The sequence below is a fragment of the Dermacentor silvarum genome, chromosome 1, assembly GCF_013339745.2.
Source record: "Dermacentor silvarum isolate Dsil-2018 chromosome 1, BIME_Dsil_1.4, whole genome shotgun sequence".
NCBI lineage: Eukaryota > Metazoa > Arthropoda > Arachnida > Ixodida > Ixodidae > Dermacentor > Dermacentor silvarum.
In genome coordinates this window covers 204,727,169-204,749,558 of record NC_051154.1, presented here as the reverse complement: position 1 = coordinate 204,749,558, position 22,390 = coordinate 204,727,169, and the positions used below count along the sequence as shown (strand labels likewise).

At 45.0% G+C, this 22,390-nt stretch overlaps 1 protein-coding gene across 1 annotated transcript in view; it reads right to left on the bottom strand.

The window, feature by feature from the left end:
- Window positions 1–354: 354 nt before the first annotated feature.
- LOC119436671 (cytochrome P450 4c3-like) overlaps window positions 355–22,390 on the bottom strand; it is a 32,400-nt gene continuing 10,364 nt past the window's right edge. The window contains exons 7-11 of the mRNA XM_037703629.2: window positions 17,039–17,245; window positions 10,817–10,990; window positions 7,236–7,302; window positions 2,483–2,662; window positions 355–704 (exon numbers count right to left, since the gene is read on the bottom strand). Of these exons, the coding sequence (XP_037559557.1) occupies window positions 529–704; window positions 2,483–2,662; window positions 7,236–7,302; window positions 10,817–10,990; window positions 17,039–17,245 (804 nt within the window). The 3' untranslated portion in view covers window positions 355–528. The remainder of the gene's footprint in view (window positions 705–2,482; window positions 2,663–7,235; window positions 7,303–10,816; window positions 10,991–17,038; window positions 17,246–22,390) is intronic.

The window sequence follows — 22,390 nt, the reverse complement described above, 5'->3', positions numbered from 1 at the left end:
CGCCGCTCATTTTTACTGAACGACCGCTCACTCGCTCTTTAAAAAGAGCCGCTCACAAGATCCGGCTCGCTCCTGAGCGACCCATCTCTACCGGTTATCTACCTTCACTGCAGCAGATCGGACCCATCGAAACCCTTTCTCTTCTGCGCACTCCTCGCCTCTTGTCAGCCACATAGACAAGAAGTACCTGTCAAGGCAGACAATGCTAATACTTTCAAAACAAACAAAGCTCACCTCGTACAAACAAGGAGAGCGTTTACTGGGCTGTTCAAACAACGCTGCGGGTCACCGCCCGATGCTTGTGCCGACGGTTACGGGAACTTGACGTGAGGTGATTGGAATAAAATCACAATGTAATAGTTTTATGTTATATGACCTTTGAGCTTTTTATTTATTGAAATGACAATGAGCTGCAGATATAAGCGAGGTAACAGTTCCTGTCTTCTGTTTCATTTATTCGGTGCGTATGTAAACGTGCTTTATTGAACGCCTGAATCCTACTGAGCAAAGAATCGTCGCTGAATACTCTCATTTCAATTTTGCAGGCTCCCTCGGAATGAATTTCACATAAAGACCACTCTTTGGTCTCAAGACGAGCTCTGCATTGACACGAATTTTGTCTCGATGATGCAGAGAAACGAGCTTGTAGTTTCGAAGGATGTTAGCAATGACGACTTTTTCTTCCATCATAGCGAAACGTTGACCTAGGGGAAAAAAGTACACAACAATCGTAAGGCAAACGTTTTGAAATGATGTTGTAAGCATCGATATCGTTGTAAGAAGAATAGAAAAAGTCCAATAAGAAGACGCGTCAATCCTTGGCCGTCCCGGTAACAAGCTTTCTTGTGCAGGTTGGCAGAAACTGATTGATCTGCTTGGGCGGCATTAGCAGAAGTCATTGGTTTCACATACAAATGTCCTAGGTACTTCGAACAAATCCTTAAAAGAGTTTAGGGCAATGTACACCGGCCGGCAACAGTAATACAATGATGTTCATAGCCACATCGCAGAATCCTTAGTATTTTCCCACATTATGTATTTTACCCCTCCTTGTGAACCCATGCCAGCATCAGCCTACATTCCTGTCGGCATTCAGTTATGTCAACTTGTGGTACAACATTCCTGAAAATTATGCGTAGAATAGCCTGATTAAGCATGGGTTAAATTTTACACATGTGATAGGATGGTCATTAATTATTACCTAGGAGGAGAAATGCAATGCATTTGAACTTCGTGGCGTTCACAAAATTGGAACTGGGGGCCTTTATGTTGGGAAACCCGTTCCTTCAACCGCATGTTATCAACCACAGCTATATTTAGAGAGCTAATGCGACACTATCATTCGAAACAACAAAATATAGAAGCTGCCGGGGCGAAGGTTTTAAGAGAACAAACAGGAAAGCATGTAATGCCATAGAAAACTTCCTATATGACTCCCGCCGACTGAAATGTTAATGTTTTTGTTCTTTTGTTTGTTCCTTTCTCTATCTCATCAGGGTGGTTTCTGTTGTTCCTTTAATTAAAACGCAGAAACTATATAATCTGCGCCTGATTGTTCAATAATACTCCTTATTTTCTGCCCTCGCTAGTACGCAGTTTTTGGGCAAAGCAATAAACAATTAAATTCTTCGTATCATATACTATATACCTTTAAAAGTACATTCAATTAGAGCCTTTTTGCGCGCGCTACTCGAGTCTTGGCCAATCACCCTTGGTGGTTTTGCGACATGGTTTGAGGTTATCGTAATCATCATTGCCACCATCGTCACAGTGTAGATGCAAAGAAATGTTAATTGATCGATATTGTATTCAAAAGAAGGTGTAAGCACGAAGTGCTCGTTTCTTCAACACACCGTGTGTGTATGTTATTTATTTCACCACTCCTCCTACAGGATGTGCCCGACAACGTTGTGCATCATTGTTTTCGCTCTGGATTGTGGTATAATGGTGCATCTACTCAATCTGACTGCTCTTAAAGTGACTTGTCATTCCCCAGTCGATAGCAAACTTGCAAAAAAGCTAGCTCACAATTTGTGCCGACGCCTCCCCGATGGTGTCATTATACGTGTCTGTTTGTTTCTTCCCCTTTACTTTTCTCCATGCCAATAAGCAGGCCAAAATCAAACGCCTTTGGCCTCCCACTCGGTTTCTTCTCTCTCTTGTTTCACTAGAGCAAATAGAGGTTCTATGGAACGGCACACTTTTGAGTGGCAGCCTTGGCCTAGCGACCTACCTTTATATTTATTTATCGAATTTGCCGGTAAATATTTCAAACAATTATTTCATCTAGCTCACTTGGCAGATGTGCATGCCAGTACGCACTGTAAATCATATTTCAGTTCTGGAATGTTAAAAAAAAGGAGCCAGCCACCCAATAATTAAAGTAGTTTCAGGACAGTAGCAGGATTGAATCTCATCTACATCTACACCTACAACTGCGCAAATGATTAAATCGAAGCGCATCAATAAGGCACAGACTCACCAATGCAGTTTCTCGGGCCAGCAGAAAAAGGAACGAAAGCAAAAGGGTGTCTCCCTGTCACGTTTTCAGGAAGAAACCTATCTGGAATGAATTCTTCTGGTTTGGGGAATACTTCTGGGTCGCGATGCAGGTTGTAAATGCCAACTTGGATGTCCGCGCCTTTCGGCAGCTTTCGGCCAGCTGTGAAAGAAGGTGGGACTACATGAGTCTGCGAATTCCTGTCATCTAACTTGAAATGAAGTAATTAGAATTGCCCGCCGTGGTATACTAAAGGCTATGGCGTTGCGCTTTGGAGCTCGCAGTCGCGGGTTCGATCCCGGCCGCGGCGACCACAGTTTGAGGGGAGAAGAACACAAGAAAAGTCGTGTACTTTGATTTATGTACACGTTAAGGAACCACAGGTGGTCAAAATTAATTCGAGGTCCCCCACTACGGCGTGTCTCATAATCAGATCGTGGTTTTGGCCCGTAAAACTTCATAATTATAATAATTATTGGAATGCTTCAGCATCGAGCTATGAGTCCTGGCAAAGTTACATGAGCACACATCAGCTTCCATGGCGCATTATTATTATTATTATTATTATTATTATTATTATTATTATTATTATTATTATTATTATTATTATTATTATTATTATTATTATTATTATTATTATTATTATTATTATTATTAAGTATGCATACATAATACAATTGTAAACAGCAGAAAGAGAGCTAGCTGGCAACTGCCACGAGGAGGGGCACAATACCTGCCAGCTCTAAAAGACAAAATGTACATAGAAAAGTAATAGTGAGTGAACAGGACAAAGTAAGTGGGAGGGACATGGTGAGTGAACAAAAAGAGGTTAAAATAAAGTGAGGCACAACCACAAGAATAAAACATGCACGTTGGGCGCGCACTCATGGGGCGGCACTTGGCATCTTTAAATGGTCCACAAATTAGCACAACATTAGCTCATTATAAAGGTACTGAAATTTGGGCGAGTTGGTAGCTGTTCCTCTTGAAACTGCAGCGCACACAGGGACACAAGACAACACATAGCGCCTGTGTGTTATCTTTGCCTTGTGTCCTCGTTTCTTGTGTGCGCGCTGCAGTTTCAAGACGATTAGCGCATTATGTCAAGCTATAAGCGGGAGTCTACATTTGTAGCCTTAAAAATTCACAAAAAGGTTCTTTGTGCTTGGTCATGTTTTGACGCGCGACGAGCGGGAAATGTCATGTCATCCATTATAGCACATGTTAAGCCAAGTGAATGGTAGTCTCTGCTAAGTGCAATCCGGAGCGTACTGTAGGAGGGACAGTTCCATATTAAATGACTAAGTGTTTCTGTTGCACCTCAGGAAGCAGCGGATGCACTGAGCCCAATTGTCGGTGCAGCCACTCAACCACCATGAAACACCCTACAGGAAGCTTCAGTAACATAGCTCCAAGGCGGCGAGGTAAACCACGCCAACGAACGCGTGGAGAAAGCGATGAACTTGCTGAAATTCGCTTATTAGGGTGTTGTCCGAGCAACTGGTGGCGGATCAGCCGGCACATGTGTACTCAAGACCACGCATGGTGGTAAGGCATTACGTGTCGCAAGTATATATATGCTAAGCTATTATTGCGATAGAAATTATATGGACACCACAGGCGCATTTCTGCCGTCGCTGTCGTCGTCGCCGTGAGGTTCCGTAGAAATTCAACGGGCGATAAAATCGTCACCGCGCGCCGTATGGTCTATGTGCGAGTGAAAGCGTGCGAGTATCAGCCGGCGATCGCGGCTCAATCTCGCGCACGCAAGGGCGTTAAGCGGGAAGGAGGTGCGCCGTCTTCCAGATCACGCGCAACGCTCCGGAGGGAGGGTAGGGAGTTGGAGGGCGTTTTACTCCACGCCGCCCGAGCGACTGCACGCGCCCGCCAAGCTGCAAGGCTCCGCAAGGCTCCGGGGGGAGGGTAGGGAGGGAGGAGGCGGGGGCAGAGTCCTTCCTTCCTGCGCTGTGTTTTCGCGGCTTAGTTCGCGTTGATGCGAGCGGCATGACGAAGGTCAATTCGCTCGCTGCTGCAGCCGTGCTTACTCCTACAGCGTTTTGAGAGCGAGTTTCCGCGGTCATCGAGTGAGCTGCGTTCATGTTTGCTTATGCGCGCGTCACACCATGCTTGGTAATTTAGTTGGTATGCCTATGTTTACAAGTTTATACGGCCGATAAAACTACTATCCTTACTTCGTGTAGCTCTCTACTAGTTTGCTATCGCAAGAATGCTTCGCCTTTCGGGCGAAAGTGCGACTTCTTTATTGCGATAGCAATAATACGGACAATCGAGGTGAGAACAATCGAGACAATCGGCCATGATATCCCGGATGCGACGGCCCATGCGCGTCCCGAGCGGACCAGGACCCTCAGCGTGCTTGGCCAACGTCCTCTAGATGAATGGAGGTGTACTTTTAGCGGCTGTTGTCTGATCCTGCGCAGCCGACAGTACGTGCGTCCCGTACGCCGAGTGTTGCAGGTCACGTGATCTGCTGGGAGTGCCAGGACCCCCTTTCCCCCGCTTGACCTCGCTCTGCGGTCTGCTAGCCACCATTGTTAACTCAGTTGGCAGAGCGACCGCCAAAAAAGGGCTTAGTCACGGGTTCGATCCCCGGACCTGGAGGAAGTTTTCAACTGCGAGACTCTTTCTGAGAGACCGGTGTTCTATATATAGCTTCGTGCTACCTTCTTGTAAGTGACAACTTTACCTCTCACGAAACTTTCTCCACCTTTCGCCATTCCACAGAACTGATTTGCCACGTCAAATTAGTGCACTCATCTCAAGATTAGCATTAAAAGACATTACAAGCATTGTAGATAGGAACGTCCTGAACAACGTTTATAGAGCTTTCGTTTTATAAACGTTAACATAGACACCAGCAAATAGCATACGCCTGGAAGGATGGTAATTGTATTTCTGGAGATACGGCCTTCAACTTGCTTCTGTGCTTGAAATTTGCCGTGTTTTTGTTAATTACTGTTTTTTGTGCAACTACATTAATGCTACTTGGTCACTGAAGCTTGCTACCAGCACTTACATCCCTTTTACAGTGAAAATATGCGATGAGTAGCCGAAGCTATCTGATGCTGACATTTCTATAATAAATTAAAAAACCTACGTCTGATAGGCTACTTTAGCCAAACTAAGTTTCACCAAATAAAGAAGAAATTCTAGAACGTAGTGACTGATTTCCTTTTCATTATTACTGCCAACGGATCAACAGTATGGGAGCAATGGAAACTGCAGGCCGGAGCCAGCGTTTCAACAAGGAGGCATGTTTTCGTCATGAGCCCTGACAAGAGCGCCAACATCTCCTAAATATCAAGTATTAAAAAACAAAAAACTTCCATCTCCCTGTGAAACCTTTTACATACACTTTGAAAATCCTGCGTGATCCTGAAAAAAGAAGAAAACACCCAGCACTCTGGTAAACGTTGAGAGAACTCCAGTGTCACCTGAAGAACTCCTGAAAACTCCACGAAAAAGACTGAGAGGTTGTCTCGCAATCAGAAGAACCATACACTGCTTGCACGCGGCAGCAGGCAGACGAGTCCCGTCCTCAGCGACGTCAATTTGCATGTCGGAGATGCAAGACACCCGCCGCAAGCGAGTCCTCCCTGATATCCCCTGTCCTCAGTTTGCATTTGCTCCTTGTTCATACAGTATTTTTGCACATTTGGGTCGCGAATCTGCGAATCGCGCGTATACGCACGTGTAGCAGGCCGGTGGCGTGAAGGAAGAGCGCCGGCGGTGCTCTTAGACGTGCGGCAATGTCGCAGGCACCGCTTCTCGATTATTGCTGTGAGCGCGATCCGGCACTGTGGTAAAGTGCACGAAATTAGCCATACGGAGAGCATCTGCCAGTCCCCGATGCGGCGTGAAGCTCCTATAGCGAAGCGCTTAGAATGCTCGGCTGGGAAATGCCCGATCGTTTGTCCACTGCCAGGTCGGTTAGGGTATTTTTCTTTACGCCACACCACGTAATTTTCTTTACGCCACTTCTGAACGTAGGCATAAAGAGCGAACACGATCAGCCCATTTCCCGGTCACACAGTTATCATTCGCAGTAAAACATATATTTATGCGTTGTCGACCTAAGCATGACACGTGTAAACTACTTTGCGTAATCCAGCCGATTTTAAACGTACTATAATTCCCATGCATTGAAACGTAACGTTTCATTAGTGTAAATGCTCAGACATTTGAATAAAAAGTTGCCTTGCATATATTACAAACATTTCCTGATTATAATTCGATTATATGTGTTTTTTTTTACACTCGATGAAGTAAGCAAATGCTTTCGAGGTTGCTCGGACTACCATAGTTCCGCGCGCAGGTCTTGATGCAGCAACTACAAAATCACGTCTAAATGAAGTTCGCTTTTTTAGAACATTAAGCGGTCAGTTGGTGTTTCTTGCGATTTTCATGAGGGAAGAGAGTCGCGCTCGCTTATAGTTTCATGTACTGTCATGTAATGTCATGTCATGTTTTTTTTTATTTTTGTGTCTTTCATTTTTTTATATCCGTAAACGGTCTTTCCTCAAGTAAACTGACCTTGCTGACCCTGATGTAACTACGATCAGACAGTATATTTTTAAGGGAACATAAATGTAACTTCCCTGTTCGTTTCTTTGCGACATGAGCTGTATTTATATTCTATAGGCCCACGGTAACCTGTAATAAAGGACTAAAGCTTTCTGCTTGGAGGCAAAGTGAAAAAAAGAACAAAACTTACCGATTATGACGTCTTGCTCGCACTTTCGAGTGATGAATGGAACTGATGGATACAATCGCTGAGACTCCTGGAAGGAAAGACAAAACACTCGCAAAAAAAAGTCTGGGTAGCTTGATATCCTTAAAATTTCGAATCAATTGGCCCGATTGAAGATAGGCCTACATTGAAGCGAGGAAATGTAAAACACTCAAACTGTCCATAATGATGCATTTATTGTTCAAATGAAAAAAAAATGACGCGTAGGTATTTGTTCTGCACGCATTGCACCAATGCGCAGCCGGACTTTATTTTCAGGTAATAAAACTGGCCTTCCATTCAGGTGTTTTTTTTTTTTCGCTTCACTGAAGCCCCGCAGACTAAAGACTGCATGTGAGAGAAAATTAGCGCTCCCTCCGCTCGGTCCCTGCAAGTGCGACAGCGACGTCACTCCGAGTTGTTAAGTGATGTATTCTAAACCAGCAGGAAGACATCGGAGTCTGAAATCTCGGGACGAAACACGCGGGACGGCCACTGTCACTCCCGCTACCCCTAGAGACAGCACCGCATTCTGACTGGGTGAAAAAGTGAACGTTTTGAATGTTTACTTTATTTTAACGCACTCAGAGTGATCAAAGTTTGTTTTAAATGTTCAACTGCGCTCGACCTTTATGTAGGTGTATAACAGACGCTCAAATCTCGTCAAATGCGATCCGGTAGACCAGCATGGCAAAGAAAGGTCGAGGCAGCGATTTCAAACGTGATTTTAAGGTTGTAACTACCACGGAAGCATCGTCTATCAGCAAGCATGGGTTTAAAGGTAGTGCTGGCATATTTTTTTCTGAATTTTAGCACTTGAAGCTTGACCTAAAGAACTTCATTTCTTTTTTAGATGGCACAGAGGTTGAGCCGATGCACTGTGCGTGTAGAGTCTGTGAATAATTTCTGCTCCAGTAGTTTCACGCACTCAATTTTATTTCTCCTGACTGTTAAAATTTACACTTCTTGTACTACCTCATAAAGACAAAATTATCTTAGATCAATCTTCAGGTGCTGAAAGCGAATAGTTAGGTTGTGCACATGCGCAACGCGCATTTTGTCGTAGCTAGATACGATTATATACCGGGTGTTTCAGCAAACTCTTTCAAATATTTTTGAAGGTTGCATATGTTAGATAGCACAATTCTAGTTCATGAGCTAGTCTACTAGAAGAAGCGGACATTACTTGCACAAAAAATCGAAAAACATAATCAACTATTGAACAAAAATACATTACTTAAGTGTTTAACTCATTAACTTATGGCCCATGCTGGAATTTACAAATTCTAGCTGCGGAGTTCGCATGGCGGATTCACTTGGAACGAATTGCGAGGATGACACCAGCTTCGAGATATTAATTCCCGAACTTTGCGGAGAGATGCATTGGCGTTCCGGTTACTTTTGTGCTTCAATGCATAAAACAACGTTTTGTTAATAAAGTAACTGCAAGTAACATCACTACTACGGTCAACAACGTGCACACTCCAACGCCACCTTGTATGGACGAGACCGCTATTTCAACCAAGCAGCCGCTGCCAATCGTTGCTCGCGTACATTGAGAAGCATAGAACACGCGAGCGTGAGGCTGCGCTATGCGGAACGCCAGGGCAGCTTCGTGTCGTCTTCTGCATTGCTCGGGTGCGCCAAAGCTGCATGTGCTGAATCGAACCAATCTAACTGCGCTCGCAGTATTGCTGCGAGCGCAGCAATACGAAGACTGAGCCTTCACTTCTCAAATGATTCATGAAACCAGACAGTGGAGCAAAGTCGGAGCCGTGAGACCAGCCTTGTGTTTGCGCACCGCATGTAAACGGCTGGCTGTTTCCCCCGGCGGTGAATGAACCGCATTGATTTCAGCAAACTGTTCTCTGTTGAGGAAAAGGATTTGGTTCCTTTCTTGAACAGCTGGAGGTAACAAGAGGCGACAAATTGTTTTTCCGCGTTGGAAAACTTCAATGGCGTCTATGTAGTTCATTAAGGCCTAAGCTGGTGAAACCGCCTGCCTTTTACATTCTGCACACAAACACGAGGCTCAATTCTCCATGACAGCGATGCGCTACTGAAGAGACATTCTTTTGAGAGCAACAGAGGCTTTCCGAATACTAAATGCAGCAGACGACACGAGGCCACGCTGTCAAGTATCACTGTACATGCGCAGGCTTGCTTCGATGCGCGGCCACGCTGGCTACAATAGCACTTCATGGAGCCTGGCCGCGCGCTCTCGTGGTCCCCTAAACTCTGTTGTGCATAGGAGCTAAAGGGCCTCGATGCCTGTGGAAAAGCGGAACAAGCTCATGTGCTCTACACAGCAGTGAACAGATTTTTACTTATCAGCAGTGCATGCACTCTGATTTAGCAAATGTTGGAATACCGAGAACTGCACCCTTCAGCTCAATTACAACAAATCTTTAGAGAATATATGTTTTTTGAAGGCAGAAAATGCCTCTAAAGCGACTGTTAATAAGTAGCATCATCAAGAACTTTGCAACATACGTGACAAGGTCCCACTGGCCCTCTTAGTTACAGGGTGTTTCTTCTTTCTCCTTTTTAAAAGACTACACAATTTTTTTACAAATCGTTTGTCGCAGATAGCGCAATTATAGACTGAGTTTCATTACTCGTAGAGGTGGGGGGAAAAAACAAAACAAGCCCGTTCCTCTTCAAGCCCACAAAATCAGATGTCTTTAGCGCATAGGATGTCCACATGATTCTTTTTTCTCGTTTGTATACTTAGTGCGTACCTCAAAGGTGCGCGAAACTGTGCGCCCTCTCTCTCCTCTCTCGCTCTCTTTTCACCACTACATCCCCTTCCCGCAGTGCAGAGTAGCAAACGGGACCTGCGTCTGGTTAACTTCCATGTTCTTCCTTCTTTCTCTCTCTCTATCTCTCCCTCTCTCTCTCATACACATACACACGCATCTTCTGATCTTCTGATTCTGTTCTTCTGATCCCCTTAACCCAGAGCGGAATCACCGAAATGGATGATGTTCTGCTACCAGACCTCTTCCTCTCTCTTGTTAACTTCAAGTTAAACCCCAAGCCCACCCCTTCCATAGGCGAGTTTACATTACAGCTAATAACGCCAATCTTGACGTAAAATTCTACTTTCAGTGCTGTCACATTCGTAGACTGAATGTGAACACATTCGAGATCTAGGCCACATAATCGGAGAGTACGTATAATTTACACCTTCCAGCATGCTTTACTTTCGGCATCACTCCCGTACGTGCTTTTGAATTGAAGGCTGCATCGTCTGTCACCTGCGCAATCCTGCGCGGAATGCATTTATTTATTGTCATTTAGTTGAATATTGCGGAAATCTCAAAAGCTTGCAATCAAGGTCAATTAATCGAAGACTGAGCCTTCACTTCTCAAATGATTCATGAAACCAGACAGTGGACGCATACGTCCAATATACAATGTCTTCTGCGCACCACGGTGCTGAGCCCGGAGCACTGCATTCTGGGCTGCAGAACGACTGCTTCTCATGTACAATCAATGATACACAAGCCATCAAGAGAATGCAGTGCTAACTGAATGTATGACAATTTAACAATCCTTCTCACCTTTAGACAGCACTCCATGTACTTCATTTGCTTCAAGTCTTCCGAAGTGATGGGCCGGGTCTGGTTGGCGCCAAATATTGCGTCCAGCTCTTGGTGTATGAGTTCTTGGTGCTCCGAGTAGAGTCCAATAAGATACAGGGCCCAGCTCATTCCCATGGCTGTCGTGTCGTGACCCTTTAAATTCGTTGCACACAACATTTTGCATAAAACGAGCCAAAGAGAATAGGGCACTGTGGCTAGCAATACAGACTTTATAAAACGCTTTGTTTAATTAGAGAACCGTTTGTTCATGTTTGCAGGACAAGTAGCGGCGACAATAATTACTCATGGCCATCCCAGAAGCAGTCCAAAAAAATTATGGGGTTTTACGTGCCAAAACAACGATCTGATTATGAGGCACGCCGTAGTGGGGGACTCCAGAAATTTCTACCACCTGGGGTTCTTTAACGTGCACTAAAATCTAAGTACACGGGTGTTTTCGCAATTACGCACCCACCGAAATGCGGCCACCATGGCCGGGATTCGATCCCGCGACCTCTTGCTCAGCAGCCCAACACCATAGCCACTGAGCAACCATGGCGGTTTCCCAGAAGCAGTCAACGAATGCCACAAGCCATGATGCAGAGGTGCAGTTGTTTTGGTACATCCTGAGCTAGTGACCTTCCGGTGCTTTTTTTTCCCCTCATTCAGTGCAGGGCATCAAACCACAAGTTATTCTGGTCAACATCAGGACCTTTCTTTCTCGTCTCTTTCCTTCCTTTAGAGGCTAAATAAAAAGGATAGTAGCAGCTATAACAGCCTCATGTCTCGTTACTTAATTTGCGTGTGATGAGCGCGAAAGTTTATGTACTATGTTGATGGGACACAACATTGCAAGTTTTTATTTCGGAGCTTCAGCTGTAGATTTCAAAATCATAAAACGTTAGCACTAAAAACTGCTGAGTACACTGGCCGTACACATGCGAATGACTGTGTTAGGATGAATAAAAAAAATACATTGGTGCACTGCGCGCGCTATCAGTTTGGACAAATAAGCTCCAATGAAGATTGGCACGAAGAATTGAAAATGAAAAGAATCGTAATCAAAACACGGCCCTATGGACCGCATTTTGTAGGGATTCTTTTCATCCGATACTATACATTCCTTTTCATCTGTCCCATCGCGTGGTACATCCCGACGATAACAGTGGCACAGCTTCATTCGAGCGAACGCAAATGGCAAACAAACTGGAAAACGAAAAGAATCGTTACACTATATGGCATAGAAGAAATCCCATGCATAGAACAAATCTGTAAAATGCACTTCAACACAATACGAAGCGACCTGTTTAAGGACAGCGGACTGATAGCAGCACTGCAGTCCTCTAACAAGCAAGGTTGATTCACATGGGTCGCGAAATTGGGGCTCAAATCTGGTTCAAAGCCAACAGCCAGCGACACCAGTACGAAGGATGGTCGACTGGAGCACGACTATACACAGTGCTAAATACCGTTGCGGGAGGCCAATTTTGCTACTATAATAACTTTTAATATATAAATTATCAAAAAAAGTTATACGTTCAAAGAAAAGAATGTCTGTTATTCCCACAGAAAAATACGGATACTCGAGGCGCATTCACGCTGCCATTGTCGTCACGGTATGAAGAGCGCAAGCGTAGCCCACACGCGGAGAGTTTGGTGTTTGCAGACGCGAGTGACGCGGACGCGCAGCGCGTTTGGCTGCAAAAACGACGAAGCCATGCACCATGACGCTCTACTCAAGTGGCTCTGCAGCGGAGTCAGTGTAGCGCTCTGCCCACCGCTTCTGGCATGCACAAGCATTGTGCGCACGCTCACTAGCGTTCCTGCTAAGCAGCTGTGTGCATGCCACATCGCAGTGCGTACACCGGTTCAAGTGGAAGGGGCAGTAAATGACAAGCTGAAACAATCTAATGCTTTCATTGTAGTCTAAGAAACGACTGCGGTCGGTCTCATCTCGTGCCCAGTCGAGGTGCGCCTCCTGCAACGCCGCTGGTGGAGCTCCTCAACACGACAGTGCTATGAGACGCCTGGTAGCCGCCAGGGCACTGTTTCAGCTACGCAGAAGCATAGACCTGGACGCCTTGGTTGCTGCGTCGCGGTAACATGTCGTCCACGCGTATCCACGTGTGGAACACTGTTCGAGGAGCTTGAGCGCAACGCTCAATCTTGCTACTGCTCGCACTGCTTTGCCCTTCAAACGAAAATGGTAATTTGTTCGTTTAAAACAGATATTTAATTTGTTGGCGCCATCTGTTAGTCCGAGGACAGATTGACATGCCTTTCTCTTTGCAGGTGCGCTACATCTCTGGGACTTGTGCGCGGTGAAAGTAAAATATGGCTACCGGTTTTGTGCTTTCATTTTCCTGGTTCTGTCCGAGCTTTGATGTGCCTCTGCGTTCTTGCGTGTTCGCGGCTATCACTTGGCTTCGAATTTCTCTGCTCCAAATTTCTTTGTGAACACACAGTATGCTTAAGGTTCCTCCCGCTTGGCCCGGCCCTCTCTCCGCCATGTTAAGTGAAGCTGTTTTGGTAGCAGGTTGCCCAAATGTTGACGGTGCTGATGTAGCGCAACATCTTTTCTATGAAGCATTTCGAAGGTTAAACGCGGTGTGTTAAACAACTTGACATGTGTTTGCTTCACACACAAAGAGCAGAAATACTGCAAACTGCGGTTTGATGATCGTACCATTGATGATGTTGGCCATTTTTTTATCAATTTAAACTTTCCGCTCAACACCGTTAAGAGGAAGATATAGCTCGGCGCAAACTCCGATTTCCCAATTCAAATAAATGTTAAAGCGCAGAAATGCTCTTATGCGACAAACGCGGGCCCGATTTGAATTAATTTTGTTGCATTTGAGAAAGTTAAATTCTAGCAAGTATACGAGTATGAAGCATAATTTGATTTAGAACTTAGGGCATATTTTTTTCAGAAAGTTTCTGCAAATAACAAACTTTCAAAATAAATTTAAGCATGAAGCTTGCAATCCTTCACTCTGCACCAAAAACAGATATCGTAGTACTAGAAAGTTCATCTGTTAAGAGCATCTAAAGTGGACAAATTGAACGTATGAGAGTGCAGGTTACGTAATGTTGTCATAATACTTACGAATGGTTTGCAAAAGTCCTTCTACCAAATTAGTGATATATTTGAGAGCGGTGTATGATACATCAATTTTGTCTGCTTTATATGTCCTAGTCGGTACAATTTACAGAATTGTGATATATTCATGTAATGCTGAGCTGTAGAATAAAGCACATAAGTTCTGTTCAATTTTGCAATTTTCAACAATTTTTGTAACAAAATTCAATTTAGATAAGAAATCTGCTTCTTACAGCACATTTTCTTTTAAAGAAAATTGCTGCAGCAAATTTTTTTAAATGCAACAAGTCTCAATAAATTCGGTGAACTGGGCGCAGAGGAAAACCATTTCTTTGTTCCCATGTATTTAGACAAAAGGCCCGAGATAAAGCTTTACCTTAAGTGCTTATCTAGGACGTCTCTCAGAACAGCACACGCACTTTTTCCCCACCACATCCCATAAAGAGAAAAGGTTCATTTACCGACCAGAGCACGCTTCGATTTCCCGCCAAAATAACATGACAGTGAAAGCAGTCGCAAAATTAGCGTCACGCTCTCCGCGCAATAAGGTGGCAGCAGGGGGGGGGGGGGGGGGGGTATGCTGTAAGAATCCACCTAGTGGACTGTCCACTTTGGCTGTCGCCATTGGTTCCAGCACCACGAGCGAGAAGGAGACTGGCTGGCACCTCTGCGCTCGTGGTGGTGGAACCAATGGCGACAGCCGAAGTGCACAGTCCACTAGGTGGACTCTTACAGAATACCTCCCCTGCTGGACTACATAATTCTCTATGTTCGACGTATGTGTGGATATGAGCTTCTTGGAAGCTTCGATACCGTGTACACAGAACTTGTGCAAAAGCACAAACACGAGAGTTCCGGGAGCGAGGGCTGCTATCATTCGCACGCGGCACTCCATACCGTCGCTGTTTATCTTATCACGGCCAATGATAACATTTGCCACTGCTGCCGTGCGGATTCTCAAGCCGCGCACATGATAGCGGAATGGTTCTGCAAACCACCAAACGTAAAAGAGAATCATTGACCTTAAGCACGGTTGTTAAAGACTAAAAATCCGCACTAAGATGTCAAAAATTATGTAATGCTGACTGCACCGATCATGATTTGTTTTAACGTTCAGAGGTGAGAACCCTTAGAACGAACACGCAAGCGCCTGACCGACAGTACCGTCTGCGCCGTATGCTGATAGCCACCGCTGCTATCGACGAGGGCACAGAGTTCTCGGCTCAAAGCCTATTGCCCACAGCATGCGTCAAAACGACGGCTTGTATCGTTCCCATTACGGACGCGGCCCGCTTTTTCATTTATTTATTTTGTTTGTTTGTTTGCTTGTTTCACTTCGGAGGTGTAACTGCACGTATGATGGACCAGGCTACAAAAAATTTAAAAAAGCATCTCTCTTCGGCTCACGTCCGTGATTTGAAATCGTGGTTTTGGCATGCGGTATGATCTCCGCTCTAGACAAAGTCAGAGCCAAGTACAAGAGACAGCACACAATACTGGATTCCTGGACGTACAGTCCAGGAATCCAGCATCACAGCAGTATTTTTCGGAGCAAGTAGATCGCTTGAAGGCGTCTGGCTACCCTGACCACGTGTTAGTTTCAGTAGATGAGGTGCAGGTTAAAATAATTAGAAAGCAACCTCTCTGTTGGCAGAGAAGCGATGGAACAAATAAGAAAGACAAAGTAGCAGTAATTCCGTACATTCATCGCCTATCACGTAATCTTAAGAAAGTAGCACAAAGGTCGAGTGTTAAAGTAGTATTTTCTGCTTCCTTGAAGGTGCGCAAGGCTGTGCTAGTTAAAAGAACCATGTTCCAGTAAGCCGGGTGGTTGCACTGTGAACAATAAAGTAAATTGAAGGAATGTTAAACTGCGAGAAAAAACGAGGGCAAGGAACACACGATAAACCACTGCGCTCGTGGTGTTTTGCGTGTTCCTTCCGCTTGACTTCGTTTTTTCGCGCAGTTTTAACCTTCCTTCAAGTATGAACCAACTAGCCAGCAAGAACATCCTACATAAAGTAAAAGTCGTCGAGTGTCAAACCGGCGTGGTTTATAGAATTCCGCTCTCCTCCGGAAGGGTGTATATAGGACAAACCAGTCGCTGCTTAAACGACCGCCTAAGGGAACACTGCAATAATGTCTAAAACGGCGAAAATGGGCGTCTCGCCGCGCACTGCAAAAAGGGTACCTGCAATCCAAAATTTGATAGCTGCACCGTTACAGCCCGGAATCATAATGAATGGGCGAGGCTTATCACATATCGATTGAGGCGAAGTCGATATGTGATAAATAAGAAAATGTGTGAGTATAGCGTCCTTGACGTTGATAGAAAAGGAACTATGGTTTTGGGATGTGTAATGACTGCAGTGCGCATGTAAATAGTCACGTGTGTAAGCGGATATATAAGTGATGACTGGATTTTCGAATAAGCAAGCTGAAAGTTGCGCTATGTGTGTCTCGTCTTCACCTTTCGTCCTCGTCTTTTAAGCGCATTTACATCACCGTACAGCCCCGTCGAGAAAGCGCTTTCTGCTCTATACCTTTACACCAGGGAGGAGAACATAATCCAATTATCCGCCCCCCTCCATCCGCCTTCAAAAAAAAAAAAAAGAACCAGCCCTAAACGAGCCACCCTATATATCAATTTATTATTTCCTTTTTTTTTCTCTTTTTTTTTCTTTTTTCCAGCGAACGATCTGGCCATCGACCTGTGTATTTCAGCAGACTGCACGGACGGTTGTGTCAGCCATGCGTTCACGTGCTGATATTAGAATAGAGAGTTTTAGATTAGGGGGACGCAAGCGTTGGGGCCCCCTAGCTTCTGGGGCCGTGGTACTGCGCATGTGCAGACCCCTCTGCACATGCGCAGTACCACGGCCTCAGGAGTTAGGGAACCCCAACGCTTGCGTCCCCCTAATCTAAAACTCTCTATAATATCTCAGCTGTACTGTGCTACGTTCAGTCACATGGCTAAAATTTCCAGGTAGTAACTGAAGAACTTCCTGAATGGTACTGTAGATGGTAGCGAGCTCATGATGCTACTGATTCGACACCGCTATAGCCTCGCGAATTATGTATGAGGATAGTTACTGTACCTCAAACATAAAAGTGTCGACTTCTTCTCGAACATCTTCTTCGGTAAAATTTTCAGGGTCTTTGATGTGCTCTCGCAGAAGGATATCGAGGAATGGTTTCCTGGTTTTTCCTTTCATGCCGTAGATGTCACTTTCACTGGATGTTTCCTCGAGAGACTCTCGCAGTTCGGGACACGACAGAAGCTCTCCCTTTCGCTCACGGATAACCTGCAAAATTACATCGCACGGATGTGGTACTACAAACTTGTTGCATAGTTAAAACCATTCGGAGGACAGACAAAAGAAACAGAGGATCGTGTAACAAGAATGGTAAAAAGTCAGAGTTAGTCTAAGCTTCCGGTGAAAATGCAGCTTTGCGTATGTGCCTTCACACTCCTTTTAAATATTGATCTTCAACGAACTCGCTGAAGTTGTCATCAGCAGCAGCATTCTAAATTATGTTGACTGCACGACGAAGGGACGGAGACCGTTCCATCATCAATTACCACAGTTCTGAGTCAGCCGATTGCATCCTATATCAGCAAAGTTCCTAATCTCCTCACACCACCTAATTCCATGTCAACATCGACTGCATTAGCCCACCCATTGGAATGCTTTGTATTGCTATATAACATTACTGGTTATCTGCTCTCTACGTCCCATTGCCTGAGCTGCCAAGCTCTACTCCCCTTCAATGTCAGCTAGAATAGGAGATGTAGCTGTTTGCTTGCTTTCTAAACCATACCGTCGCATTCCGGTCTCTTAACGTTCTGGCTATCCTATTCGGTTCTGTCGTTCCTTGGTTGCATGCTCACTTCGCTTTTAAGCGTCTTCCTGACTTTCCAAGTTTCGGTCGCGTGGCTTAGTACTAGCAGAATGCACTGATTACATGTTGTGGTCACTCACACACCGCTCATGGCGCACACGCTCTCATTGCACGCACCGTACAACCACCGCGGGTTAGAGCACTCCGAGCCTACATGCACACAGGGTGCGGCGTCCGCGCCTGCTGCTTCGGCTCCGTGTGCGTACGGGCCGCTACGCGCGCGCATCCAGCCGGTCCTAGCTATAGGGGAAGGTGAGCGCGCGCACGCAGCAAGGGAGGCCCTACGTGTTGCTCTCCGGACAGAAACAAAATACATTAATTAGACTGGGTTTTGATACAACACGTTTTAACAATGCAACCGAATCGGAATCTAATTGTAAAACAAAAAACAAACAAATGGTTGCCGGTACGTGGCCGCTAACGGTGCACCTTGACAGAGAAAAACAAAGAAGAACCCAGTATAGAGAGACCGTGTATCCTTTGGTCAGCTCCTGCCATCGCACACCCCACAGCATAGAGAATAGAAAGAGAAACAAACAGAGGAACAGACAAGTCCCTGATCGGAAGGCGCTGCCTCAGGAGATCGAGATGACGGAAGAGTGCGCGCGCCCGCTGAGGCAGGGACCCCAACGAGCCAAAGTAACCATCGATGCACCCTCCGCCGCCTGCATGTCGTCTCCCCAGGACCCGTCTGTCGCGCGCGCAGCCAGAGCGCGCGCAAGCAAGAACCAGAGCGGGCGCATGCAAGGGCCCGAATCCCGCCATACCTCGGCAGATGGGGCAGCCCGTTGACCCCCTCGTAGGGCGGGATGAGATCCGAGTGACAGTGTTTTATAACTCAGTGCCACCCCGTCCAGGCAGGGATGCTGGAGACACGCAGTTATCGGAAACGCAACGGCGCGCGCAACTATTGCAAGCACTCCAAACCCCTTAATGTATCTACCTCTTTTTTGAAAGATGTAGGTATGCTGCCCTTTTTACAGCGAAGCTGCTAAGGGCTCAGTCTCAGATGGTAGTGTCCACGTGTAGAAAAAACTCTGATTGGCCGTATGCTATATGTGCAAGTGAAAGCGCGCGAGGGACGCGCGCTTTCACGGGGAGCGAACGCACGGCGGAGAGCAAACGCGACTTCTTCCGTCGCGCGAAATGCCATGGGGGGGGGCGAGAGAGGGAGGGGAGGCGACGTTTAGCTGCGGCACCAAATGCGTATCTTGCGACCGGGCGCAAGGGGAACTGGCGACTCCATCTCCCACGCGAAAGCAGGACAGTGGGAAGGCAGCGCGGGAGGGAGGGGTTGCGGCTTCTGCTCTGCGAGCAACTTGTATTTTGCGCGGCGCCGGGCGGTCGCGCGCACCGTATCTTGAAAGCGATCTGCAACACGGCTCCTACCTTTGTATGCGCTGTGATTTCGCCGCTCAGTTTCCGTTGAAGCGACATACCGCACGAACCTTCGCTCGCTGCTGCTGGCGCGCTTGCTCCCGCCAGTGTTTTGACAGCGGTTGTGTGCGGTCACATAAGCAACGCGCTGATCTGTTGTCGATGGTAGCGGCGTTTTGTCAGCGTTCGCATCGCACGCGCGCGGCATTGGGGACGTGTTTATGAAGAACGTGCCAACCGTTGCCGTACACCCCATGGCGATGTACCGTAGCGACCATAAGGCCATGGTCCCTGTGGTCACTAAATGAATGAAAACCACTGGATCATATATATTCCTCATTCTTTAATAGTTCAAATAACCAATTACACCATCACATCGTAATAGTCATAATTGGAAATACATAATTCCCACCATAATACAGCTTCGCTGGTCTTCTATCTCCACCCCAGTGGAAGGGCTGACAGTTTTTTTTTTACTTGAGACCATCTACCATATAAATTCCCGCCCATTTTTCTTAATCTGTAGAATTTCTTCTCACGATCCAACTACAACAACTAGATAAATGTTTTCCTGTGCGGCTCCAAGAGCAAACTCATGCTCCCTCACCAGATTATTGAATATTACCTTCATTTTTCGTATACTAACCATAAAGCTACCTTTAGACATGGCCGGTTCATGTCTTCAATCATTTTTTTGCAAGTAATCACTTTTCTATTTGTTTTACACAGTATCCTCTTGCGTAATGTACTCAGCCTTTGGGTGATCTCTTTTGCATTACTTTCTGCTCGATACACTTGATGCTATCGCACATAATTTAAACTACGAAGACAAGTTGCATATAAGAGAAATAAGTATTTTTTGGGGAATAGCAGTTAGCTCCGTAGCTGTATTACGTTTGTAGCGGTAGACAGTACGTACTCAACCTATGCGCATGAACCTAAGGTGCGTATTCTGTTCATGAGCTTGTGCGTGGGCAAAGATTGTATAGTAGCAAATTTAAGACCCATGAATGGACCAGTGAACCCTCCCATGTGTGATTTTCATTCATGTAAGCATGCCAAATTTTCTTATTGTCATGACTTTGTTGCTTTATGTACAGCTGATCATACAGGGTGTTTCATTTTAGCTGCCCCAAATTTTTAAAAGTACCCTGTGGCAGATAGCACAATTATAATCCTTGATCTAAACTACTCGATGAGGTGGCCTTTACTTCCACAAGAAATCAAAACGCCTAATTGATTAATTAACATAATTACGCTAATTAACTTTCTAATTATTTATTTTACGGAACATCTTTCAATACACCAATTATATCCCTTGAGTTCGCAAGGCGTATCCACTTGGAACGAATTGTGAGGATTGAACCGGTTTCGAGATATGAACTTTGTTAACTTTGTGCTTCAATGCATAAAACAGCATTTTCCTCAAAAAGTTCACTGGAACGCCCATGCATGTCATCGGACACTTTGAAAACTAATATATGATATATGGTATACTTGTTCCGCACAGGTGCAAAGCTCACCTTTATAAACAAGTTAAACTATTCCTTTAGATGTAATAAAATCGTTGCAACTGTCATAGTTTCTTTTCCGAAGGCTTTCCATAAATTTAGTGCATGCTCCTGATTCTGAATTTTGTTACACGGATGTTTATGAATTTCGCGTATGGCATTTGGCCGCTCATTCGATTTTCAGCGCCGCCAACCACCATCGCAATGTGACCACGAAAGAACGGCGCCGCGTTAGGCATTGCCAAAAGGCACAGACGTCAGCGGAAGAGATTTTTCTTTTTTAAGGCTTAGTCTTAGTACAATACTTGGCAGAAGGAGTTGTGTTTTAAGCCTCAGTAAGCGATTACGTGCGTAGATGCGCAATGTGAGAGGCATTCAATAAAGAAATGCGGCTACGAGACACCTATGAAGTTTCTTCTGTTGTCATGCTTTGCTTCTTGACCAGTCTTGTTCCTGGCACGAACACATATCAAGCATTCTTCTTTTTTTTTTCAATTTTTGTTAGATATGGCAGCAAGTAATTACAAAACAGCGTCGCATAATTTTAGAAGAAAGTTGCTTATATTTAATAAGTGAGATCGCGAACTCCAGCATAGCTGAGCTGCAAGCACATGCAGGGATAGGAACGATAGTCAATGAACTTTTACAGCGTGAATTGACATGGAAGCTGACATAACTAGAGTGCTGTGGGAACGAAATAGTAATATCTCCTCTAGGCTGCAATTCATTCTGCCCATTGAAAATTATTGTCACCTCATTTCTTGCATATTCAGAATCGATGAAAAGCGTACAGCTGTGAAATGATTGAGCATTTTCAATTCATCAGCGAGTTTTACCAAGTTTACAGGATATGGACGCCATGCGACGACTCTCTACATGACTTTCAGATATGAGAACATCAACTTTTCATGTCTAGGTTACTTATAAATTGCCTACGTAGCTATTTTAAGAATATGTCTGACGTAAAACTGCGAAAAACCATGAAAGACGTGAACCATCTACAAGAATACATACTGACACCGTGAGCAGACACCTCGTCGTTTAGCTTACAAGTATTTTTACTAGAACACTTTACGCATATTGTTCGAATGTGTAGCACGTTCTAAATATGAATATTTTAATCAGTCCTTCGCTTTTGATGCCCTATCAATTGGCGGGCCCAATTGTGCACACAGCAGCTGAAGAGGATATGAACGTGCGCTGAACCCATTATTATTATTATTATTATTATTATTATTATTATTATTATTATTATTATTATTATTATTATTATTATTATTATTATTATTATTATTATTATTATTATTATTATTATTATTATTATGTTTGAACACGTATATAAAATTGGAAATAAGAAGGAAAGAGGAAATAATGCACCAGCACGAGCAACACAAATCATGCAAAGGCACCGTACAAAGCCGCTCGACGAAAACGACGGCGCAGCCACGACGAACAGCCAGCCTTGCTAGCGGTGGGAAAGAGGAGTTAAAGTTCCAAACGGGCGGCGTGGGGTCTTACCCTTTGCACAGGACGATCTGCAGTACACCTACCGTCGTCAGCGAATGAACCGCGTTAATGCGAGCGCCTGACCTTTGTCATGCATTACGGCTTCATGAAGCAAGTGCACTTGGAGTTGTAGTTTCACTACGCGAACACGAA